Raw genomic sequence first — 23,504 nt, forward strand, 5'->3', positions numbered from 1 at the left:
ATGGTGACGTTGCATAACCCCATCTCTTTTGTCCCACCCCACTGATGTGCAGATGTAAGGCATATAGTGTGAGAAAATATGGAAAAACATCAAACAGGTGATTTGCAGGGGGCCACATGACAAAGGATAAAGAATGTAGGAAAGTAAGAGCTAACATGTTCTCTGTGCTTAGATTATAACAATGTAACATTTTTGTGTGTGTATGCATGTTTGTGTGTGTCTGTGTATGTGTTTAGGCATGTTTCTGTGTGTTTCTGTGTATGTGGCTCAAACTGATTTGAAGACCATATGAAGGATGTAAATGTATTGGGTAAAGTAGCATGTTTGCTCAATTATCTTTTGTTTATAAAAGTTTATTGCAGACAATGAGCTAAGGCCATTGAGTTTCAGGTAGAAAAAAAAAACATATCTTATACCACTTTTCTTCTTGTAAAAATTAAAAACTGGTCAATTTGACCTGAATACTATGTTGTTCTGTTGATCTTTCTACATGTATGTGCTGTCACTGGCCAATAAGAGTGTTTGGGCTGGTTACATTGTGGTTAACAATGCTTCACCCACTAGCTTCCAGCTCAGAACACAGCAGAGCGCACAAACACGTTTGATCAGCAATAGACATGCGGTGCTTTATCTGTAAGTAACTTTTCTTAATTATGAAATTAATATGATGTATGTGATCTTATTCTAGCATGACAACAATATATATTTGATGAGAATTTTTTCCTCAAAAAACTCTTATTTGTTCGTTTGTTTTCATCATATTATTATTTTTAGAGCAGCACAGTTGCACAGCAGGTAGTGTAGCAGTCACACAGCTCTAGGATCTCGGGTTTGTGGGTTCCAATCCCACACCAGGGGACTGTCTTTGAGGAGTTCGGTGTGTTCTCCTCTGGGTGCTCTGGTTTCCTCTCATAGTCTAAAAATTCAAGTTGATAGGTGGATTGGCAACTCAAAAGTGTCCCTAGTTGTGAATGTTTGAGTGTGTGTCGCACTGTGAAGGACTTGCCCCACCCCCAACCCCGGATATTTTCCTGCTGGGTAGGCTCCAGACTCACCACAACCCTGAACTGGATAAGCGGTTACAGACAATGAATTCATTATTTTTAACTGCTTTTATTTTTTTCTATTTTTTTCCCCGGTAAAGTCCTTTCCTTGATGATTATGAAAACAGCTTCTCCACCAATAGGTATGTTAAATATATATATTTGATTTATATGACATGTTGACATCAAGCTAAAAACCTCTGGGCTTTTTTCAAAAAGCTGGATTTATGCGATCGATAACTTAATCCTAGATGTGAGGAATTGTCAGAAGGAATGTCCTCCAACTCTATCTGGCAAAATTATGCAAGCCTGCTTTGTAGAATACCTCAAGCCTCAAAAAACCAAGACAGAAACAAAGAAAAAAAACCTAATATATCCTGTTATTTCTTTTCTTTAAACAATAGATGATCACATCCTGCCTGCAGATATTTTTGGGAGCACCACTGTTAAAGCTGGAGAAAATATAACCTTGAAGTGTAGCATCATTGGAAAAAATGTAGCTAGTAAACTGTACCATATGTACCTGTGTAAAAATGGTGCTGGAGTGAGAATTGAACAACTTCAAAACAAAGAAGATTTCATGTTCGTTTTGGGAAATGTTTCCGTGCTGGATTCAGGAAACTACAGCTGTGTTTATTCAGAAAAGAAAATCTATGCAAAGAATGTCACAGCATCAGGACAAAGATCAATCTATGTCCAAGTCATAGGTAAGACATTTGAAAAATGTTTTTCTTCATAATCTGAAATTATGACCATTCTATTCTAAACAGTCTAGACATTTTTTATACCATGTTAAACCTAAAGAAACTGAGTGACTTTTTCTAAAACACTGCAGCCTCACTACACTGTCTTAAAATCGCTAGATAAAGTGATTATCCCCTTAAAGTTTAATTAAACAAAATAATTTAGTTAAATATTAAATGTTTCATTATAGAAGTTTTAGCTTTAATAGGCTACAGCAGTGATGACACAAACTAGATTTCAAGTGTTTGATGTCTCTAAAAACTGCCTGGCAGAAACCTTTAGCGGAACCATTTATTCAGTGCTTTGTAAATCGACAGTAGTCAGTTCTAACCTCATTCCATTAGTTGTCACCACTATAACTTGTCATTGCTATCATGATGTGCTTGTACTCTGTGGAGTATTTGAAGTACAATATGCTGCAATGCTTTAAAAGAAGACCTATGGTGAGTTCTGGTCTGTGGTCAGAAGGGTTAATAAAGAAATATTTTAAAAATGTTTGTGTATTTTGCCAATTGCCACAGAACAAAACTCCAAAACTTTTTCAAGTTAATTTTATTTACAGCATTTGGCTCATCATTTTAACATTTTGCAGATATAGGAATTAATAAAATTAGTAGTCTTACCAAACTATCTTTATTGGGCATTGTTTATACTTATATACTTACACAATGTTATTTAATTTTGTTTAAACTTTAACAGAAAAATGGGATTTACATAATTTTGTTATAACAATTGTGACACAATTTAGGGATATAAAAACTGCACATAGATTAGAAGCAGCTTGATCTCATCAGTTGAAAAAGCCCTGGACTGGTCATTATTTGTAAATATCTTTCTATCTAGCAGAGATAAGAAAACTGTTTACTATCGACTCATTTCCATGACAATATCTTATTTTTCCTCTTTTTCCTGGAAAGAAAATTCTTTAATAACAAAATCAACTGCATCTCCTGCTAGTACTAAATCTCAGAAGAACATGACCACAAGTGAAAATGTATCTGGTTATGTTCAGTCCACAGGTAAGATATATGAGATTTATGAGATTTATGAGCTCTCGTTCATAAACATATTAAAATAAAGTGTTATAAAGTTCAGGAATTTGTGGCCTAAGATTTGAAAACTGGGCTTGGGACTGGAGTCAATCCCCAGTCGATCCCCCAAGACTGGCAGAAATAGGGAAGGTTGGAGAGTGAAGGAACAGCACTTTCCTCTTCCCTCAATCCACGGCTCCTCCCTGACTCCCAGCTCAACCCTTCTCCTAGTGCATGGATGGGAGTAATTTGGAAAGCACTTTTTTAATTGTATGTTGTATAGTGTCAAAAAATAAATGCACATTGCACATTAAAAGATCACAAAAAATGTTTAGGGTTTAGGTTGAATATGCCCTGTAAATTTTAGCTGAACTGGAATTTTTTTGTGCCAGTGCAGTGCACTTATATTTAAGGGAGAAACGTGACCAGGTTGACCAGTTTGAGGAAAACTGAACATACACAAACAAGCACAAGACGAGCTTATGAATATAGGACCATAATAGCTGAAAATTATGTGCCATACTCAACCCATTTACATAGGAATATGTTAATCATTTCACTAAAAACCAACCTACACTAGAGAAAGACAAAAAAGTGAACAAACAGCAACCACTGTCCATGCATTTGCAAGCATTTACTGTCTACATCCATCTTAAATATTTCTATTAGACAAAGCTGGTGTTACGTATTGATCTTCCCTTTCACCATAAATGTCATTTTAGAAAGCAGATATTTGCTTCTTATTCACAATTTTCGTATTCAAACATTTAGTTATTCGCCAGCATCATAAATTCTCAATTCCACCCTAACAGCTAAAGATAGTGCTAGATTTAGAAACTTTAAAACACACAAACCAATTGTACGCCATGTCACTAAAACATCTACCTACTTAAATGAAAGACAAAAAAATAATATTAACAATAATTTACACACTCAAAATAAAAGCACAATAATCGTAGGTAGAGTAAATGGAGGTCAGCTAACTACAGATTCTGTCCATGTGCCAGTTCTTAAGGAAACTATCACAGAAGACCATAGGTGCGTCTCAATTCAGGGGATTGCATCCTTCAAAGGATGGGGTCTATGAATGTCTGTCCTTGGAACGCCAAACCAAAATGGAACAGTCTACTTTACAGTGGATTTGCTGCTTAGATAATCTGTTACAGACAATGACTGAATGAATAAATGAACATTTGCTGGTTGGTAATCTCATAATGTTCAAAAATATAGGCTCAAATTTTGTTATAACATGTAAATTGATTGACTGATAGAAACACCGTTATTATTTTGTTTTTGTTTTCACTCTTGTGTGGTGTAAAAAGATAATTAAAGGTTATGGCAAAATATGAATAAGTACAACATAATATGTTTTTTGCAAATAGGCTATTGGGGAAAAATATTGCACGTACACTTCTCTCACAGAATCTACCATTTTTGCAGGTGATGAGTCAAAACCTTCTATGGAAAAGGTGTTGATTGCGCTGTTTATTTTGCTCCTGGTTGGGATACTTTTGCTTGGAATATATTATAATAGAACCAGAATATTTTCAAGTAAGTAACAGTATTTTATCACATTTGCCAATAAGAAATGAGATAAAATGTAAAGACATATGAAACATGTATCAGCATTTACCTTTCCAATCCCTGTCAGACATGCTTCTTTTTAAAGCAAAACAAAAACATAAGCATAAGACCGAAGACTGGAAGTTGACATTCATGATCCTTATCCAAAAACACTTTTTATAAAATTCAGATGTTTCCTCCACATTTGCTAGCTCTCCAGTCTGTTTGCTTGATCAAAACCAGTCTATAAAATATTTTTATGACATCCCAGTGTCTGGAATTGAGTGAAAAACCAAAGTTTCTCGCTCCAGTATGCTAAGCTTTCTCTTGCTCTCACGGTCTCTCATGTTCCCTTGCGCTCTCTCTCTCTCTCTGTCTCTATCGCTTTCTCTCTGTGTTCATGGCAGAGGCGTCTGGTGTTTATTAGACAATAGAGAGTACTCTAAACGTTGAAAAACCCTAACCAAGATGAATATATTGCTCTTTTTCTGCTCCATAGGTGGGTAATATTTTTGCTGTTTCAGATTACTTAAGGTGGAAATGTCTCAATTTGCGAGACAGCTAAATGCATTACTGAAAGTGCTACAAAACTAAACAACTCGAGTTACAAATGAGTTTCTGTGGTAATTGAAACAGTTAAAAAACTCTTACAGTTCAGCATTGTACAAACAATAGTTGTTTTATTCCTTAAACATACCGCTCCACTTTAAAAGACTCTGGGCTTTTGAGCTTAAAGAACTCACACTGTGATTCCCCTCAACTGTAGATATCACCTTGAAGAGAAACACCGTTACAGAATCTAATCAAATGAAGTTAATATAAAACATAAAAAGACACATTTTGGGACCAAATCCAAATTACTTGTTACATTTGTTGTTGCAGACGCTTGCCAAAACCAAGAACAGAGGTACATTACACAATACACATGAGAATAGTACAGTCATTTGGTGATATGTAATCTGCATCAGAATATATTACTGCAGTGGTTTACAGCTCTAGTGTTAGAATAGGCCTGAAACATTAACAGCGTGAAATTATGTAGAAAGTTAGTGATCTAAAAAAATTTTGATTCAACCAAAAAACAAAATCAGTCAATATGTGACAATGTGACAATATAATCACAAATGCCAGTCAAAAATCTTTAAAGTCTCAATCTATTAAAACAACCAAATACTCTACAAGAACTACCTTTATTGTAATCCCACTAAACACATTAATTAATTGGAGAGAACATGGGTCAAGATGATAGGGCCAAGTTAAACTCAGGAGCAAATTCATGTTCACCATTTTAACTCTTTAAATCAGTGATTGCCAACTGTTCAGTCTCCATGATTATATAAGTTGATCGTGATAAAACATATGGCTGTTTCAGTATCACGTTTAAATTATTGTAGCTGCGTAATTTTTTTATCCGCAACGATTAAGCAGGAACATAAAAAACTTCTGTCACACTGGGTTTGTGTCCGTAAGATGTTGATACTCAACTGCGGTGTCTCTGCCCTGGCTGAGCCAACATGGCAACAGCACTGATGGTTGGGGTTTCAAACCGGGAGATATTATACAACTATTGCATGCAGATTACAAAATACAACAAAAGCGAGAGTCACACTATGAGGAAAATAGATTTACCATGAAAAACACATAAAAACCATGTAACATATTGACATATTGCTCAAACCGTTGCCCTGTTTTAGGGTATTCCTGGTTTTAAACTGTTAAACTCAGTAAGGGCCTTTACTCAAGCTTATTCTTTGAATTATTTGCAAGGGAAAGACAATCATACAGAATCAGAATACACCAGAACCAGAGATGGAAACCACTGTAGTAGTGTATCAGAGATTATGTGTAAACTGTACTAATTAACATTTTATTAAACTAACAGTTTTCTCTTGATTCTAGTAGACAAGCTAATTCAGAATACACGAAAGGTATTTTCTTCAAAAAACAATTAAATATTTATGGTGAACTGTAAACTTATAAAGTGATTATCATTTGGTTTGTTTTTCCATTTTCTAGTGTCAGAACCAGAGACCCAGGCAGTGCACAGGTAAATGAGAGTAGTTACCTAAAAGTTAAGTTTGTGTAAAAGTACTTTAAGTCTTAATAGTAACCTCATTTTATTTTGTGTCATAAATGTTACAGGACAGACTCCATTAATGACATGTTGGAATACTCCACAATACCAGAATTCATAGGTAACATCCAGTATTACATGGGTTTCAAAAAGCCTTCAAATCAAAGTTCACAGAAAGTCTGGGCAGATTTAGAACAGCAGATTTAGACAATGCTCTCTGAATTAACCCATAATTAACACAAAAATGTGTAGTTATTATGTTTACAACAGGGAAGATGAGGGCTGTCATTAGTAAAAAAAAAAAGCTATTAGCCCACAGAATAGAAAACTGTTCAGCTAAAAACAGTATAACAGTATATAAAATACATCAAAAATATATTTGCTAAAAGGATGCATTCTTCAGACATCGCAACACTGGAATCCAAGATCTGAGAAATTGAGGCTAGATGCTAAAGTTACTAAATGTGGAAAACACTTTTTTACCAAAAGCAGAAGAAATCAAATAGTTCAATTAGTGCAAGCTGATAAGCATAGATAAATGAAAGTGGAAATCAAGAAGAAAACATAGAATGACCATTAAGAGAATAAGCTTATAATGCCTCTATATATGTAGATACTCCACAAGGACAAAGGACAAACAATAGAGAAAATGTGTAGGAGCTAATGAGTCCAAAGGGTAAGCATTGAAGTATAAGAAGTGTGTGATAAAAGGTTGAATAATTTGATATATGAAAGCCTTAGGGAAGACACTGGTAAAATGAAATTAAATTCAGCCATTTATAGTAAATAATGCAAAAATTAATGTAATTAATTTAAAAACTAACACAAATTATTCGATTACTCAATCAAATCTGCAATCTGTAATATAAATATGTAAAAAATATTTTATTGCAGATAACACTTGTCCAGCAGCTGTTTGGTAAGTAACTTCTTAGTGGTCTTCTGGGTACTGGAAAACAAAATCTGAAACTGTAACAGAAAACTTAACTTACTTGGTGATTCTTCAATGTTTAATTTTAATTAACTTCTATCTTCCTAGTAATGCTGAGGGTGGGGTATATAGTCTGACACAATTCAATGAATTATACAGTTTGGCAGAGCATAATGGTATGTACATGCATTTGGTAATATTCAGAATCATAATGAACAAATGTAAAAGGTAATATCTATGTTGCTGGTATGTTCTTTGTTTCTTTACAGGAAACCTTTCAGACATAAAGACATCTACAGCTATCTATGGCAAAGTACAGAAGCAAAAAAAAGCAAAAGCTCATGATGAATTTCTCATGTACCAATAGATTTGTATGGTGCATATTGTATACTTTTAAGTACAGTTCAGTGATCATATGTAATAATTTACATCCAAGTAGATTAGCAAATCAGTAGGTACTACAAACTAATGTAAGTTTGTAGACATCTTTAGTGGAATATATTTCAGTGCTGGTTGCACAGCGTACCCTTTAAGAACCAATGATAATACAAATTTGGTAAATGTGGGATTGTCAGAGAATGTACATTTTAATTTAATTCGGTTGATGTTGCTACTGTGTTGATATCCTGATCAGTGTGTTTTCATATCTCTTAAAAACATAATTCATGTAAAAATCTTATGATGGATGGACCTTTAACAGCATTGGGCAATGAAGCAGTAGAAATGCATTCTCAGCAGTGATGGAGCCATCCAATTTCAGTTAGAAGACTGCTTGTGATCCAGAGCTAGTTGTACTACATCAGTATCTGACCTCACTAAAGCTTCTGAGGTGGAATACTTTCAAATATTCATAGAAATGTCCCAAAATCTATAGTAAAGTAAACTCATTCAATCAATAACATTAGATGTAGAAGTAATACTGAACAAGCAGGTCATTTAGCCATGTTTTTCTTAACTCTCTACATCATTGTAATACTTTGCTGATTTAATAAATATGTGAATAATCCACAAATTTTCAGTGAACATGACTGCTAACTCTTTTTATATTTGCTTTGAGTCTTTCCCAAAATACAATTAAGAGAACAAGGGATCTTATCCAAATTAATCAGCATGTGCTAAATACTTTGTAAATATATATTCCAGTCACTAATATAGAAAATACAGTGCAGATATTCTATTGAGCTTTTGAATATGATTCTAGTGACTTAATATGTATAACAGTAAATAGATTTAGACCTACAAATGTCAGTAGATAGACACTTTATACAAATATTAGTAGCTTAATACTGGGTGATTGGATAACTGCATGATGAATAAAGTGACCAGTAAGTGCATGTACACACATATGTCAAAGTACAGTCATAAGGTATTATTATAATTGATGTTCTGTTGATTTTGTAAGTATAGATAAGTACATAATTCTTCTCATGGGTTAAGGGCATTTAAACTGTTAATGTAGGGGAAATAGTTAGACAAATGAGACAAAGAGAATTTTGGAATATCCAGCTAATAGGCAAAATATCTAGCCAAAGTGGTTCTAGAAAAAAAAGACTTACTACATAGAACAGAATTAAGTACCACACTTTTGGTATTAAACAGACATTTAGACTTACTCTGGTTTTATTTTATATAATTTCTGAAACATATTCACATCTTACAACTTATTAAAATATAAACAATCACAATTTAAGAAACACAAAAGATACTAGTAGCCTGTACTTCCTCCATTCCCATTTGACAATTTTTTAAAAAGAACTGATTTGTATAAGAGGGCCTATAAATAAGAATAAACAGTACTGAGAACACAGGTTCAGCTTTAAAGAATAAGCATTTCAAAGCTAGTATACAATTCTAGAGTGAAAGTAGTACATTTATATCCACTTTAAAAAAACAACGGCAAAAACAAAAACAAAAGCCCGCCACCTCATCTGGTACTCTGCGGAGAGTTTAGAAAGCTACAGTCTGTAGGGCACAGATCTAAAAACGGACTCAGATCATCAACTTGCTGCCACATTTTGAAAAAGTCCAGCTTGGGTTGTATAAAAGCCATTTAAAATGAAGCATTTCTTTGAGACGCACCCTACATTAGCCAAGGCCAGTTAAACCACTGAGAGAGATTTGCTTGATGCACGTGGTGTATGATCAAGAGTCTGCAGATTTCCCACCTAATGGTATCTTTCTGCTCTTCATTGCTCTTCATTTTCTGCCTTTAAATCCCAGCTAAAGACCTACCCCTTCTTTCAGTAATTCTGCACTCTGCAGGTATAAGTGTCTTCCATTTTTTCTTTTTATTTATTTATTTTTTTTATTCCTCCTCTTTGTGACCTTGGGTATTTTGTAATAATATTTTTTGACATTTTAGCCATTGTGAATGGGTTCAATTTTCAGTTCGGTTAACTTCTTTGTCTCAAACTGATTTTGCAGTTGCTATGAACTGTAAACTCTAATGTTCAAAGTAATCAACTGGATTGAAATATATAAAATATATTGAAAAGTTGCACTCAATTTAACAATTCAATTATTTTCAATAATTTCTTCTTTTTGAGTTTATAAAACTACAATTTTGAATTAGCAGAGTCCTATTTTGTGTTTTAAATAAACATAGCTGTATGTGATTGATTTAACTGAACTTAAATGTTATGAATTTATGCGGCATGGCGTATGAAGTCACAGACATAGGATCAGTAAAGCAATTTTCAGCCGAGATGGCAGATGGTCTGGGGTTTACTGTCCTTAATATTCCTTAACAGCATTGAGTACCAGAAAGCCATATATATTTATTTATTTATTTTTGTATTAAGCATTAAAGGAAGTTGTAAATGCTTAAATCAAAAGTGTATGCATATTAGAGTTTATGAAAATTTTATGGAAAATATTTGCCTTAATGTTTTTAAGTTCTGCTAACTTATTCAGGTTTACAATGTGGGAATTGTGTCACATCACAGTACATTCTGGGCAAGTTCTGTTTGTAAAGTGGACATATGTGTTGACTCATTCCCTCTCCCCTCTGAGAGCTCCTTTAGCTTATTTCACTTCACCTTATACAGAAATAGAGTGGCCCAGAGAGGAAGTGGCAAGTCAAATAATTCTAGAGCACATTTAAAACGGAAATGAAATGTAGGCCCTCTCTCTCTCTCTGATGCTCTCTGAAATAAACAAACACATGGTTAACACAGAGAGACTTCACCACCAGCTGCAGTTTCAATACAATTTCAAGTCTAAAACAGGGCCTAGAAACTCCATACTTCAACACTTCCTGTTTCTCTGCTCTGTGTCCACTTTTATATACTTCCATCACTCTCTCTTTCTTATAATTGTGTCAAAGAGCTATATAAAGTGATTTTAAATGAGCTGAATTCTGTCAGGTTCTTTGGGATGCAGCCAGGTTGGAACCAGGTTGTGCATGGTAGTGGTGGACACAGGGACAAGAAACCAAAGGAGATTTTTTGGCAGGGGCTAGAGGGCTTATGGTTTTCTGGAGCTCTGTGGTCACTGTTGCACAGAAGTGTGTGCCAACGTGACCACAGCTGCTATTGAGCCTCACCCCTCCTCAGAGTCTCCCCACTAGCCTTGCGTGTATGCTACTTCTGTCATTGGGCCCATCCCAGCTTCGAGACTCATGTTCCTGAGGGCACTGGAGAGCTCGTATTGCGACTGGAGCTTTGGAGCAGTTGGCAACACTGTGCATGAGTTTACTCCTGGACAGTGTGTCCTTTTCAACATGAAACAGAAAAGAAGGAGTGTATTAGACAAGGATCCTACTCTGACCGCTTACCAGTGCCAGAACCCAAGCCCAGCATCAAGGTCCATATTAGTTTCTGGAGGAGGCCAAATGTTCCAGAGGTCAGCTTAACTCTGTGGACATCATTTGCAGATCTGCATGCCCCTGGGGTCAGCGTCACAAGGCCCAAACTGCCTCTGTGGACATGTCACAGGTATTGTACATGTCACAGGTATTGTTTCTACCTGTGCAAGGTTTAAAGTTAAGCTTAGGTTTAGGGTTAATATTAACCTCACTTCAGCACATGCTACACGCTACACTAATACTTACACTAATTATGTAAGTAATCTATTTATAAAGTACATTTTAAATCAACGTGTTAAAAACACGCATGTAAACAAAACAAAACTTGAAACAAAAACTATCCCTCAACTAAAAAAAAAATTTAATGGGAATTAAAGGTACAGACCTAATATCCTAACATAGGCTGTCCCACAGTCTCTGAGCTATAACTGCAAAAGCTCGATCACCTTTGGGCCTCAGCAGAGACCATGGCACAGCCAACAGCAGTTGAACACATGACCTTAAAGCCCCAGAGGAAGAATAGGGTTTGAGTATATCTCATATATAAGAGGCTTGGAGGATGGAACACTGCTTCAGTAATCGCCCAGCATGATTAAAAAAAGTGTTTTTAAAGCATTCTTTTCACATTGATGCTTTTCTGGTAATTATTTTATAAACTTGAGTGAGAAAACTTGAATTTGTAGCTTGTGTGAAGTGAATATTGTTTAGTTGAGCTAAATATAACAACACACATTTTAAATTATCATGACACATTGATTCAGATGATAAGTAGCAAAAGTGCTTTGCACTTGCAATTATTGTTTTTGCGATTGCTGCCATGTTTAAGTGACATTAGACTTTACACTTGGAGAAGTTGAAGCTCTCAAACTAAAGTAATGTAATAACAAAATTTTGGGAGTAGGACCATGCCTGAACGCCTCTGCTCGGCCCTATACCCTGCAAACTAATCTTTCCCACTCTGGATCCCCTCTCTCCTCAACCAGCCATTTGAGTGAACTCCACATCTGTCTCTGACGCTTGCGTGTGGCTTCTAGCCTTTCCTTACCTTTATCACCAGATAAACTGCTACAGGACTGCCTCGTGTTTGGGGAATATGAATCTGCTGTCGTCATGCCTGCTTCCCCACTGCTCTTTCTGCTACAATTTCTGCAGCGTAGGCCAGGCTTATCCTGCTTCACCTCTCACTACAACCAGTGTTTAGAGTGAAACCCCACCTCTTCCTCTCTCCTGTGGTGGATCTCACTTCCTGCCTCTCCACTTTGCAGCTATATTGCTCCCAGCCCTAGCTTTGCAGCTCATGCCTTGTCCTTCCACAGACTTTCGGCCCAACCTCTCTCATTTCTGTGTATGCCACTCCCAACCTCTACTTTTATAGCCTTCACTCTGTCGTCAGGTACTGTTGTGGACTTTCTAACTTTCCAGCTAGTGCCTCTGAGGACCTTCTTCTCTATCTCTCCCATAGTGTTCACACTGCACCCTGCCATTTATGTTACAGTTTGCACTGTCTCTTCCAGCAGCTGTGGGCCTTCAACATGACCTCTCTCCTTTGCAGTCACACTGATACCAGCCCCAAATTTCCAGCTCATGCTCAGCTCATTCCTCAGGTGACCAGCCCCCTTGTCCGGCACTCCAGACACCTGATGCCACCTGTTTCCTGGATGTCTTCCACTAATTCTCACATGCTGTCTCTCATCTGGCACATACTTTTCACCATCTAGGCATCTCTGCCATCCTTGAGTCAACTTTCTACCCTGATGCCATGCTTGAGCTCCTCAGCATCATTTGGATTTTCTCTTTAAGGGTTTACTCCCATGTAATGAGCTGCCTTTTCCCTGCCACACTGTTACTGCAGTGCATTTCTCCTTTTGGGGCTTCTTCTTTTGCCTCACCTGCCATCTCTCTTCATCACCCTTCCATTTCTCACTTCGTCTTTGCTTCCATCTATGTCATAGGAACAGCACGGTCACAGCATACCTACCAACTAAGGACATCTCAATTCATTATTGCTGCCATCCATCCATCCATTATCTGTACCGCTTATCCAATTTAGGGTCGCGGGGGGTCCAATACACCCTGGAGGGGACGCCAGTCCTTCACAGGGCAACACAGACACACACACATTCACTCACACACTCATACCTACGGACACTTTCGAGTCGCCAATCCACCTGCAACGTGTGTTTTTGGACTGTGGGAGGAAACCGGAGCACCCGGAGGAAACCCACGCGGACACGGGGAGAACACACCAACTCCTCACAGACAGTCACCCGGAGCGGGAATCGAACCCCCAACCTCCAGGCCCCTGGAGCTGTGTGACTGCGACACTACCTGCTGCGCCACCGTGCCGCACATTATTGCTGCCCCTCTGTAGTATTCAGCCACTTTAATGGCAGCTATTAATCCACTTCCTGCAGGCCCGATGATCTTAGCTGTCATAAGATCAACTCTGATGACTATCTTGTTGCACAGGCACTACCCCTTACCTGATCATATTACCAATCACGCTATCTTCCTTCAGTCTAAAATTTCTTTCATTGATCTATCATCATGATCAATAAATGATGTTCAATTTACTCAACCTAATGCTATTGTTCTACGGTCTCACATGGCGCTCAGTCATGCATCAGCAGTTAATTCTTGGACTCACTAACCCCTTTTCACTCATCTACTCACAGGACCCCAGGATACCAACCAAACCCTCGACCAAACTACCTCTCAACCTGATCATTCTGTAGCACTGAATGACTAGCATTCCTGTAACACTGGGGTACAGCTTCATGCGTATTCATTAACCACCCTGAACTCCTTCCCAAAAATTTCTGAGTTCACCTCCCCATTTTAGCTTTTTATGGGTATAGACTGTACTAGCAAATACTCACTATCCTAGCAGGAATTATTAGAAGGCTGGCCATTTCAAGGGATCAGAAATATCATCTATCTCACAGTTAATGAGACTCACTGTGTACAAATCAGTAGAACCCAAAATTTGTTTTAACTAGTTAAGTATGTCTGTAATTTTTGGTATCTCTGGTGAGGGAGCCATAGCGCTTAAAACCTTGCCTTTTAATTAGTAAGAAAATAACTTATATTGCCAAAAGTATTCACTCATCTGTGAAATTCAGTTACATCACAATCTTAATCTATAGGGTTTTTTCTAAAGTCTTAAAAAGAAATATGTTGAAAGTAGGTGAGATAACTGATCAAAATTTCTTCTTCATGTTTGGGAGCGTTTGTGTGCCTTTTGCTTTTTGCTCTAAATTAGACAAAACTGAAATGAATTCATCTGTATATGCATTAAAGTTCATGAACATAGCTGTATGGTTATGGATGCATTGGTCAAATTTTTCCACAGCCAACTCCTAGATTGAAATTATTAGGGCAAACTGCCAGAACTACTAGAGGCTAGTAATCCATCCATTATCTGTAACCGCTTATCCAATTTAGGGTCGCGGAGGGTCCAGAGCCTACCTGGAATCATCGGGCGCAAGGCGGGAATACACCCTGGAGGGGACGCCAGTCCTTCACAGGGCACACACATTCACTCACACACTTTCGAGTCACCAATCCACCTATCAACATGTGTTTTTGGACTGTGGGAGGAAACCCACGCAGACACAGGGAGAACACACCAACTCCTCACAGACAGTCACCCGGAGCGGGAATTGAACCCACAACGTCCAGGTCCCTGGAGCTGTGTGACTGCGACACTACCTGCTGCGCCACCGTGCCGCCCTGGAGGGGACGCCAGTCCTTCACAGGGCACACACATTCACTCACACACTCGGACACTTTTGAGTCGCCAATCCACCTGCAACGTGTGTTTTTTGGACTGTGGGAGGAAACCGGAGCACCCGGAGGAAACCCACGCGGACACGGGAACACCAACTCCTCACAGACAGTCACCCAGAGCGGGAATCGAACCCACAACCTCCAGGCCCCTGGAGCTGTGTGACTGCGACACTACCTGCTGTGGTAGTGTCGCAGTAGGCTAGTAATGGAGTTAGTCAAAATCACAGAACATATAATTACTTATTTTACCAGGAAGTTAAATTTGAAAGCTGATTTACTTCTCCAAACTGGTTCAGTAAATGTCCATACCTTTAGTATCTTCTTTTAATAAGCTTAGAGCAACAATGCAAATGTCACCTGAACTGTTAAATCCAGCAGCGTGATAGCCAGTTTGGGTAAGGTATTTATAGTTTTCATTTGTACAAACACAGCTTGTATAATATATGTAGAAAAATAAATCCAATATTTCATTCAAAGAGGTAAGGTATTTATAGTTTTCATTTGTACAAACACAGCTTGTATAATATATGTAGAAAAATAAATCCAATATTTCATTCAAAGTCGTTTCAAATTTGATATGCTTTTTATTTTAAATTAGAATAAAATATTCAGAACATTATGCATGTGTCTCTAGATATATTGTCAAATAAAATATTTTTCTGATTGGTTTTTTTTAGGTAAATCATTTGCAAATGTATAGAAACAGGCAAATTACTTAAAACCTGCTATAAAGGTTTTAAGTGAAGTGGTAAAGGGGTGGATGGCAATGGGTGTGGTAGAGTGTCTTTGTCAATGAGGTTTTGGTGTGTGGTTGAGTGGCGTGTCCCTTGGTAAATGGGTGTCCTTTATTTGCCCACATTACTTGGGGCAATCAATGTAAGATGGTCATCTACAGTACTGTCAGTGCAAACAAGCTTTACTGTGACCACTGTGCAAAAACATACACTCAGGGATTTGAATTAGCATGTCAAATGTGCTTATATTAAAGATCTTGCTTTTGAAAATATGTGGTGGTGTCTCCTGCAGACTACGAGAGAAATGTATTAATGTCATTTATATGATGCTAACATTCACATGCCTAGTGCTAACTATCCAATTGCCATGATACTTAATACAGTGTATAGAGTACCATCTTATTACATTACTTAAAACACACATTATATTTGTATAAAGATTTTAAAATAATGACCCAAACAAATTCAACAATGTGAATTTTGTAGTGCTTTTACATAAGTTTGCACCAAGCAGAAGTGTGAACTTTTCAGTTTGTGTCACTCTTTGTTTGGTCAGTGTGAAACTGGCTATAATGAGAAGCCACCTGCAGAGCATACTGAAGTCGATTTGCACGGTGAAAAAAACAGAACTGATCTTAGCAGGACTAGTCTTAGAGAAGTAACTCACAAAAATAAACTCAAAGCAAACCAGGTTCGAAATGAGGGAACTACTGATGGTGATATGTAAGTTTAAAGACTTATTTCAAACCTTAAACAGTTGTTCTTTAGTAAAGTCAGTGGTGTTACTGAATCGTTATATTGCAACATTTATATGTATCTACTGTACAGGTTTTACACTGTATGGTAGTCTTGTGCATATTAAAACAAAGGGTAAATCTAAAATTTAATCTAATAATATAACTTGTATCCATAACTTATGATTCTGTTTATATACTGTTTATTATTTCCCATTTCCCATTTATCAGTCTTACTACTGTCTCCTTCTCTTCAGAGAGGTAAGCCACTTTTAATCTTGCAGGTTAATTAACTACACATTAATTTTCCATCAAGTTTTGCGATGCTGTTGTCAACATACAGTTATTTCACTGTCAGTATAATTCCTTATACTGTCAGTATACACCTATATATGTGTGATTCTGGAATATTTTTTCTTCCCCAGAAAATTGTGGTGATTTATGTTCAGCAAAACTTGTTCTTTCCAAATCCAATGTGATGGAGGGAGAGAATGTGATTTCTAAATGCTGGATTGGTAGTAAATCTGCAAACAATATTCGTGTGCTCCTCTGCAAGGACAATGACACAGTGAAGACTGAGGAAGCTGGTGGAAATAAAGAAGATGTAGAGTTTAAACTTGATAAAGTTACACTAAAAGACTCAGGCTGGTACAGTTGTGTTTATTCAGAGGGAAAAATTGCTGAATGTATGACGAACATGACAAAACTCAATCCAGTCAAACTAGAAGTTCTTGGTAGGACATATTTAATTTCTCTTAGTTTACTGTTTTCTGAAAAAAGAATTGGGCATCCCAAATCACTTAGACAATCACAATATATATGTCATTTTTTATGAAGGCATATGTTCCATAAACCATTAATATTCATAATAATATATATATTAATTATATAATTATAATTATAATTTACATATTTTTCCACCCAGGTAAAATATTGCCGGGAAATATTACAGGAACACAAGATTCTTTAACAGCTGGAGAAGATCTTACGCTGACATGCAGCTTAACAGTGAATCAAACCTGTACTGAAATCTATGTTTATCTGTGTTTAAATGGAACTGGAAAGAGCACCAAACCAGTGAAGTGTGGCATTAACCCCATTTCTGCAGTGTTCCTTCTTAACAATATTCAAACAGAAGTCACTGGTAGCTACAGCTGTTTTTATTCGTTGTCTAATTATAATCTCAGTGATTTGAAAAACGCTGCAGAAAACCCCATCTTCATTCAAGTGTATGGTAAGTAATGCTTGGTAAGAATTTATTAAAATTTCACAAATTTGCTAGATGTTTTCATGTTTCATTTTGCATTGTGCACTTTTTCTACAGGTGGAGGACAGTCTTATGTTGTAATAGTTTTGTCAGTAGCAGTAGCAGTTGCTCTGGTTATATTTGGACTTTTCTGTTACAAAGACATTCTTCATTTCAGTAAGTACAATAGGAATGACAAGCAAATTGCAGTATTTGTGTCATCACATACGAATATACTGGGATAAACATGACAAGACATGGGGTAACCCTTTACAATACGGGTGCACAAATAAGCATATATTAATATGTCATGAATGATCTCCTCATAGTATATTAATACATACATTAATGCTTAATATATCAGGAACTAACAAAGGATATACATTAATGACCATATTACTCATACATAAATCGCCATTAGCAAGGGTAAATATTAAGTATCAACATCTTGTTAATTCAATCTCTTAATTAACACTATGATTTGCCTTATTAATTAACACCCTTTACATATTGGATCTATTTGGATACTGTGTGTTACATATCTTTGTGCATTGATGTAGACAAATTTATAGGCAGGGACATAAGCAGTGATTAAGTGATTATTATGAGTTTATTACGAGTTTTGTAATTACTTATATAAAGTCACTTGACTTTAGGGTTGTTATTGGCCACATTAATTAATTAAATAATTAGCTTAACCCACTTACACAGAGTAACATGGCAGAAAAAATAACCATAAGGAAAATTAGTCACAGGTTTTTGTTTCTGTTTAACAAAAATATCTCAAACTTTTGCCCTCATGGTTCATATAGTATGTGTAATAAGTTGTGCCTTATTTATAATCTGGTAACCATTTTACACACCTACCTTGTTAGTACCATTCTGATGTATAGTTCATTCTGGTGTTGTGTTCCATGTCAATGACAAGAGTTCAGTTTCAGGTCTTTTTCATGTGGTTCTTGACTTTAGAAGTGCTACTGTTCATATAAAATAAAAAAAATCAACTTTCCTGCCTATAAATTTGCCTACATCAATGCACAAAGATATGTAACACACAGTATCCAAATAGATCCAATATGTAAAGGGTGTTAATTAATAAGGCAAGTCATAGTGTTAATTAAGAGATTGAATTAACAAGATGTTGATACTTAATATTTACCCTTGCTAATGGCGATTTATGTATGAGTAATATGGTCATTAATGTATATCCTTTGTTAGTTCCTGATATATTAAGCATTAATGTATGTATTAATATACTATGAGGAGATCATTCATGACGTATTAATATATGCTTATTTGTGCACCCGTATTGTAAAGTGTTACCAGACATGGTCATGGGAAGTTTATTTACATACAATCGTACCTTATCTTCCAGTTTGCTTCATATGATGTAAATTATAAAACTCTTCCAAATATATTGCATTTTAGGGGTTTGCCGGGATCCTGATGCCAAGAGCTGTATACACTGCTTTAGGTTGTGTTTAGTCTTTTGTATTTTTACACTTTCTAATTATATAAACTTCAAAGTAATCAGATTATTTATCAAATTACCTACAGGACTGACATATAAATATTAATTATAACATTTATTTTACTGTGATTTGTCTCTTGGTATCAGCCCATCTGTTACTCCAGGGAGTGACCATTTCTACAGTGAAATCGCAGCAGGTATTTCACATTCTCATTAATATCTCAAGGCAGTTAGTGTTGCTGCCACACAGCTCCATGGTCCTGGGATTGTGGGTTGAAACCCTGCCTTGAGTGAGGTGTTTGGGGTGTTCTCCCTGTGAATGTGTCCGCAATCAAAAAACACTTGAACAGGGTGAAGCAGTTCATGATAATGAATTAATACATACATTCATTACTTTCTCATCCTCGTGTTATATTAAATACAGCTGACATTGTTTCTTATCTTTCAGGTGAAAATCCTCTGGCTCAAAATGTGCAGCCGTAAGTAGTTTTCACAGCAGAAGTTAAAGGCTGGATGTTACAGATTGAAAAGACTATTGTTTTCATTTTATTATATGCCTTGAATGAAACATTTTTTTATTACAATTATCCAGTCTTATCTGTATATTGCCGGTGTCAAAAACATTTCCTTTTTTATTTCATGTTATATTTTCTATATCAGTTGAACAAAGTAGTGAAGCATTTACTTTAAAACATTTACAAATTTCATGTTTTATATAGAGACATCAGCAAAAAATTAACTTTATAATGTATTCAGCAGAGATTCATCAGGAGAGAACCATCCCAATAGAAATGCTCTGTATTCCACAGTACAAAGAACCACAGGTAACTGACGGTTCTCACTACAAATTTGAAAAATTTTGATGTAATTTTCTTGTAAAATATTATTAGTGATGCTTTTTAAAACATTCTTTTTCATTCAGGAAGAGGACAAGAAGACAATACAACAGAAAGGTCGGTGAAATCTGAAATTTGAGTGAAAACACCACACATAAGCACTGAAAATTATGATATTTATGTCTAACAACTAAATCTATGATAAAGTGTTAAACCACAGAATACTTTCACTGGTCTAGTGCAGAACTCTAAGATACTCCAGAGAAAGATCCTTAATCTGACTCTTCATCTTTAGTGTGTATACTATGATACATAATATGTCCAAAACTTAGCAGATATGGCAGCATATCAATATCAATATTAACATTAAAAAAGGATATTAAAAATGGCAATTTTGTATTCGACAATGACAGACAATATTTGTAATTGTACATGTACATCTAACAGTAGCAGGTGGCACGGTGGTGCAGCAGGTAGTGTCACAGTCACACAGCTCCAGAGGCCTGGAGGTTGTTGGTTCGATTCCTGCTCCGGGTGACTGTCTGTGAGGAGTTGGTGTGTTCTCCCCGTGTCTGCGTGGGTTTCCTCTGGGTGCTCCGGTTTCCTCACACAGTCCAAAAACACATGTTGGCAACTCAAAAGTGTCCGTGAGTGAAAGTGTGTTTGTGTCGCTGTATTGCCCTGTGAAGAACTGGCGCCCCCTCCAGGGTGTATTCCTGCCTTGCGCCCAATGATTCCAGGTAGGCTCTGGACCCACCGTGACCTTGAACTGGATAAGCGCTTACAGATAATGAATGAATGAATCTAACAGTAGCATTTATAATTATATTTAATGCAAGTCCAAAATTCTTAAACCTAATAACAGCTCAATCAGTTCACATGTTTTACCATAAATTACAATATAAAACCTATGACGTAATTAACTGTGGGACACTGGATTTTGAGTTCATACGTTAATTGTTTAAAAAATAAGATTTGAAAGACATTAAATATTCTAGGTAAGGCTCAGAAAAAAGAAATGACTCTTTCAGAGGAAATTAATCAATGGATAATAATATTAAACACCATAGTAGATACAAGGGTGGCACATAGTAGATACAAGGGTCCTGGGATTCTGGGTTCGATCCCTGCTCTGGGTGACTGTCTTTGAGGAGTTTGGTGTGTTCTCCCCCGTGTCCACATTGGTTACCTCAGTGTGCTCTGGTTTCCTCCCACAGTCCACAAACACATATTGGTTGATGGATTGGCTACTTAAAGTGGCCCTAGGTGTGAATGTGTCTATGTGTGTCGCAATGAAAAGGACTGGCACCCACTGTTCCAGCCTTGCACCCAGTTATTCCGGGTAAACTCCAGACCCACCGTGACCCTAAACTAACTAAGTGGTTACAGACAATGAATGAATTTTAGACACAGTACCACTGACAGTAATGTGCTTTCAGGTTAATGGAAAATTCAAAATTGTAGAGGTGATGATGAGTTTATTTTTGTGTTGCAGCACTAGCAGACATGTGGTCTACAGCTTGCTGCAGACATGTGGTAAGTAAAGCCTTTATTAGCAAAGGTGAAAACACACTGTGGCTTGGCATCTGCACCTACAAAACTTTCACAAACTTTCATGAATAGTCTAATTGCAAGTGGTAAAGGTGCAAACAGAGATATATTCACTTTTAAGCTCAACATAGTTATATTCAACTGTGTGTTCCAAACCTCAGGACCACGTGGTTGAGAATTGTTCTGTCTGTTTATCTTTATATGTTTTTGATTGTTGGATACATTTTTATCTTGTTGTTTTCCTTTGTATAATATCACTCTATTTTTCTGTTTAGAAGAGAAGACTAAGCAACTGAATACAACAGATTACTACACTTATACATGCTAGATTACCAGACAAGCAAAACAGCAAAGGCCTGTATTTACACTTTAATAGATACTAATAAATATGAAATCTTTATTATTTTAAATTTTTTATGATATATTTGTTTTTGAAATAATTATTTTGTTAGAATTTTAACAAGAACCAGTATTGTTATATTAACCCCCATAATTAGCAAACATTATTCATGAAAGTAATCATTTTATATTTTTTCATTTTTTTCCTATAAAGTACAATCCTAATAAGAGAAAAAAGACAGTCATATTGTTTTATATTCTCTGAAAGAATAAGTTTATGCTTGTTAGAGTGGGTCTCCCATACTAGGATGGCCATGTTTAAAAAATCAATCTCTGATTCATACAGGCATTTCTTTGTCAGTATACAGTTGATTCAAAATCTGAAGAAGAATCATTGGAGAAAATAAACTTTTTTTTTTTAAATGATTCTAAATAAAACTAAAACACAGCATATTGGATGTCTTTTTTTTCACTTTCTTTATATATTTTACTGCTGTGCTAATTAACAACACAGAAATATTTGACATAAGTATGACACATTCTGTAACATTTATGTGATATTTCAACTGTGCAAAAACAAACACAGAGATCTGAAATAGAATGTCAAATGTTCTTATACTTAAGACCTTGCTCTTGAACATATGACTGTGGTGGTGCCTCCTGCAGAAAACAAGAGTAATATATTCATGCCATTTAAGTATTGCTAACATTCACATGCCTAGTGCTAACTATCCAATTGTTGACATTGCAAATACAGTGTTTATATTTAATTCACCATTAATGTACCATGACCATCTTAACCTATACATATCACATAACACTTAATACAGTCTTATAGTGTATAGAGTACCATCTTAAAAAATAAAACATTAACATTACTTAAAAAACACAAATATTTGTTAAAAGGTTTCAAAATAATGACCCAGACGAAATAAACAATGTGAACGTTATAGAGCTTTGACATAAGTTTGCACCAAGCACATGGGCATAGAATTAGCATGGACGGAAGTCACATGTCCCCACCAATATCCAGCAATTATTGAATTGTCCCCAACAATGATTTAATCCCCTCAAAAAAAAAAAAAACACGATCTGTCTATGTCTCATTAATATCTACATTAATGTCTAGAGGTGCAGAAAGGGTTGAATCACGTTCTCTACTTGAGTCCTACCTCCCCGTAACACATATGGCTGTGTCTATTCCTGCAGTTACTTTAAACTCTGTAACCATGTTTGGTTATTAGCAGCGCCATAACAGACTAAATGCATAGGTCCCAAAGATTTCAAGAGCAAATCAACACCCTTGACAAGGCAGAAGTGTGGAAGTTTCAGTATGTGTCTGTCTATGTTTGGTCAATGTGAAACTGATCAGTGTATATCAAGAACACATATATAATTTGTCATTGTATACTGAGAACACAGCTGCAGAGCATACTGAAGTCAGTTAGGACAGTGTGAAAAAAAACTGATCTTAGCAGGATTAGCCTTAGTGAAGTAACAATAAACTCACAGCAAACCAGGTTCAAAATGAGGGAACTGCTGATGGTGATATGTAAGTTTAAAGATTTATTTCACACTTAAAATTAGTTCTTTAATAAAGTCAATAGTGTTAC

The 23,504-nt window shown here is 36.2% G+C and overlaps 2 protein-coding genes across 7 annotated transcripts; both read left to right on the forward strand.

Annotated features, from left to right (window-relative positions):
• The first annotated feature begins 538 nt into the window (after positions 1 to 538).
• Positions 539 to 8,364, forward strand: LOC136709919 (uncharacterized). Of its 5 annotated transcripts, none has more exons than XM_066685501.1 (12): positions 539 to 633; positions 1,145 to 1,186; positions 1,448 to 1,750; positions 2,705 to 2,806; positions 4,259 to 4,369; positions 5,264 to 5,288; positions 6,281 to 6,309; positions 6,398 to 6,428; positions 6,524 to 6,576; positions 7,350 to 7,374; positions 7,495 to 7,562; positions 7,656 to 8,364. In XM_066685501.1, exons 1-12 carry the CDS (start codon positions 618 to 620, stop codon positions 7,751 to 7,753), a joined length of 903 nt encoding a protein of 300 aa, XP_066541598.1. In that variant the 5' UTR covers positions 539 to 617; the 3' UTR covers positions 7,754 to 8,364. The 5 variants fall into 5 exon arrangements, with proteins under 5 accessions (XP_066541598.1, XP_066541600.1, XP_066541602.1 ...); XM_066685503.1 differs by having other exon boundaries at positions 6,284 to 6,309; XM_066685505.1 differs by lacking the exon at positions 2,705 to 2,806.
• Positions 8,365 to 16,407: 8,043 nt separating this feature from the next.
• Positions 16,408 to 22,286, forward strand: LOC136709949 (uncharacterized). Of its 2 annotated transcripts, none has more exons than XM_066685552.1 (12): positions 16,408 to 16,437; positions 16,680 to 16,709; positions 16,874 to 17,182; positions 17,374 to 17,682; positions 17,773 to 17,871; positions 19,123 to 19,168; positions 19,313 to 19,362; positions 19,614 to 19,644; positions 19,922 to 19,989; positions 20,088 to 20,118; positions 21,497 to 21,537; positions 21,828 to 22,286. In XM_066685552.1, the coding sequence occupies exons 1-12, from the start codon at positions 16,413 to 16,415 to the stop codon at positions 21,878 to 21,880; spliced, it is 1,092 nt and encodes a 363-aa protein (XP_066541649.1). In that variant the 5' UTR covers positions 16,408 to 16,412; the 3' UTR covers positions 21,881 to 22,286. The 2 variants fall into 2 exon arrangements, with proteins under 2 accessions (XP_066541649.1, XP_066541650.1); XM_066685553.1 differs by having other exon boundaries at positions 19,925 to 19,989.
• The last annotated feature ends 1,218 nt before the right edge of the window (positions 22,287 to 23,504 follow it).

The sequence above is a fragment of the Hoplias malabaricus genome, chromosome 11 (assembly GCF_029633855.1).
Source record: "Hoplias malabaricus isolate fHopMal1 chromosome 11, fHopMal1.hap1, whole genome shotgun sequence".
Classification (NCBI taxonomy): Eukaryota; Metazoa; Chordata; class Actinopteri; order Characiformes; family Erythrinidae; genus Hoplias; species Hoplias malabaricus.

Coding starts and splice junctions, on each gene's coding strand:
- LOC136709919 (XM_066685501.1), top strand. Junction 1,187..1,447: donor AACAGCTTCTCCACCAATAG/GTATGTTAAATA, acceptor TTTAAACAATAG/ATGATCACATCCTGCCTGCA. Junction 2,807..4,258: donor TGGTTATGTTCAGTCCACAG/GTAAGATATATG, acceptor CCATTTTTGCAG/GTGATGAGTCAAAACCTTCT.
- LOC136709949 (XM_066685552.1), top strand. CDS start 16,413: ATGAGGGAACTACTGATGGTGATAT. Junction 17,872..19,122: donor CAAAGACATTCTTCATTTCA/GTAAGTACAATA, acceptor ATTGCATTTTAG/GGGTTTGCCGGGATCCTGAT. Junction 19,169..19,312: donor AGCTGTATACACTGCTTTAG/GTTGTGTTTAGT, acceptor TCTTGGTATCAG/CCCATCTGTTACTCCAGGGA.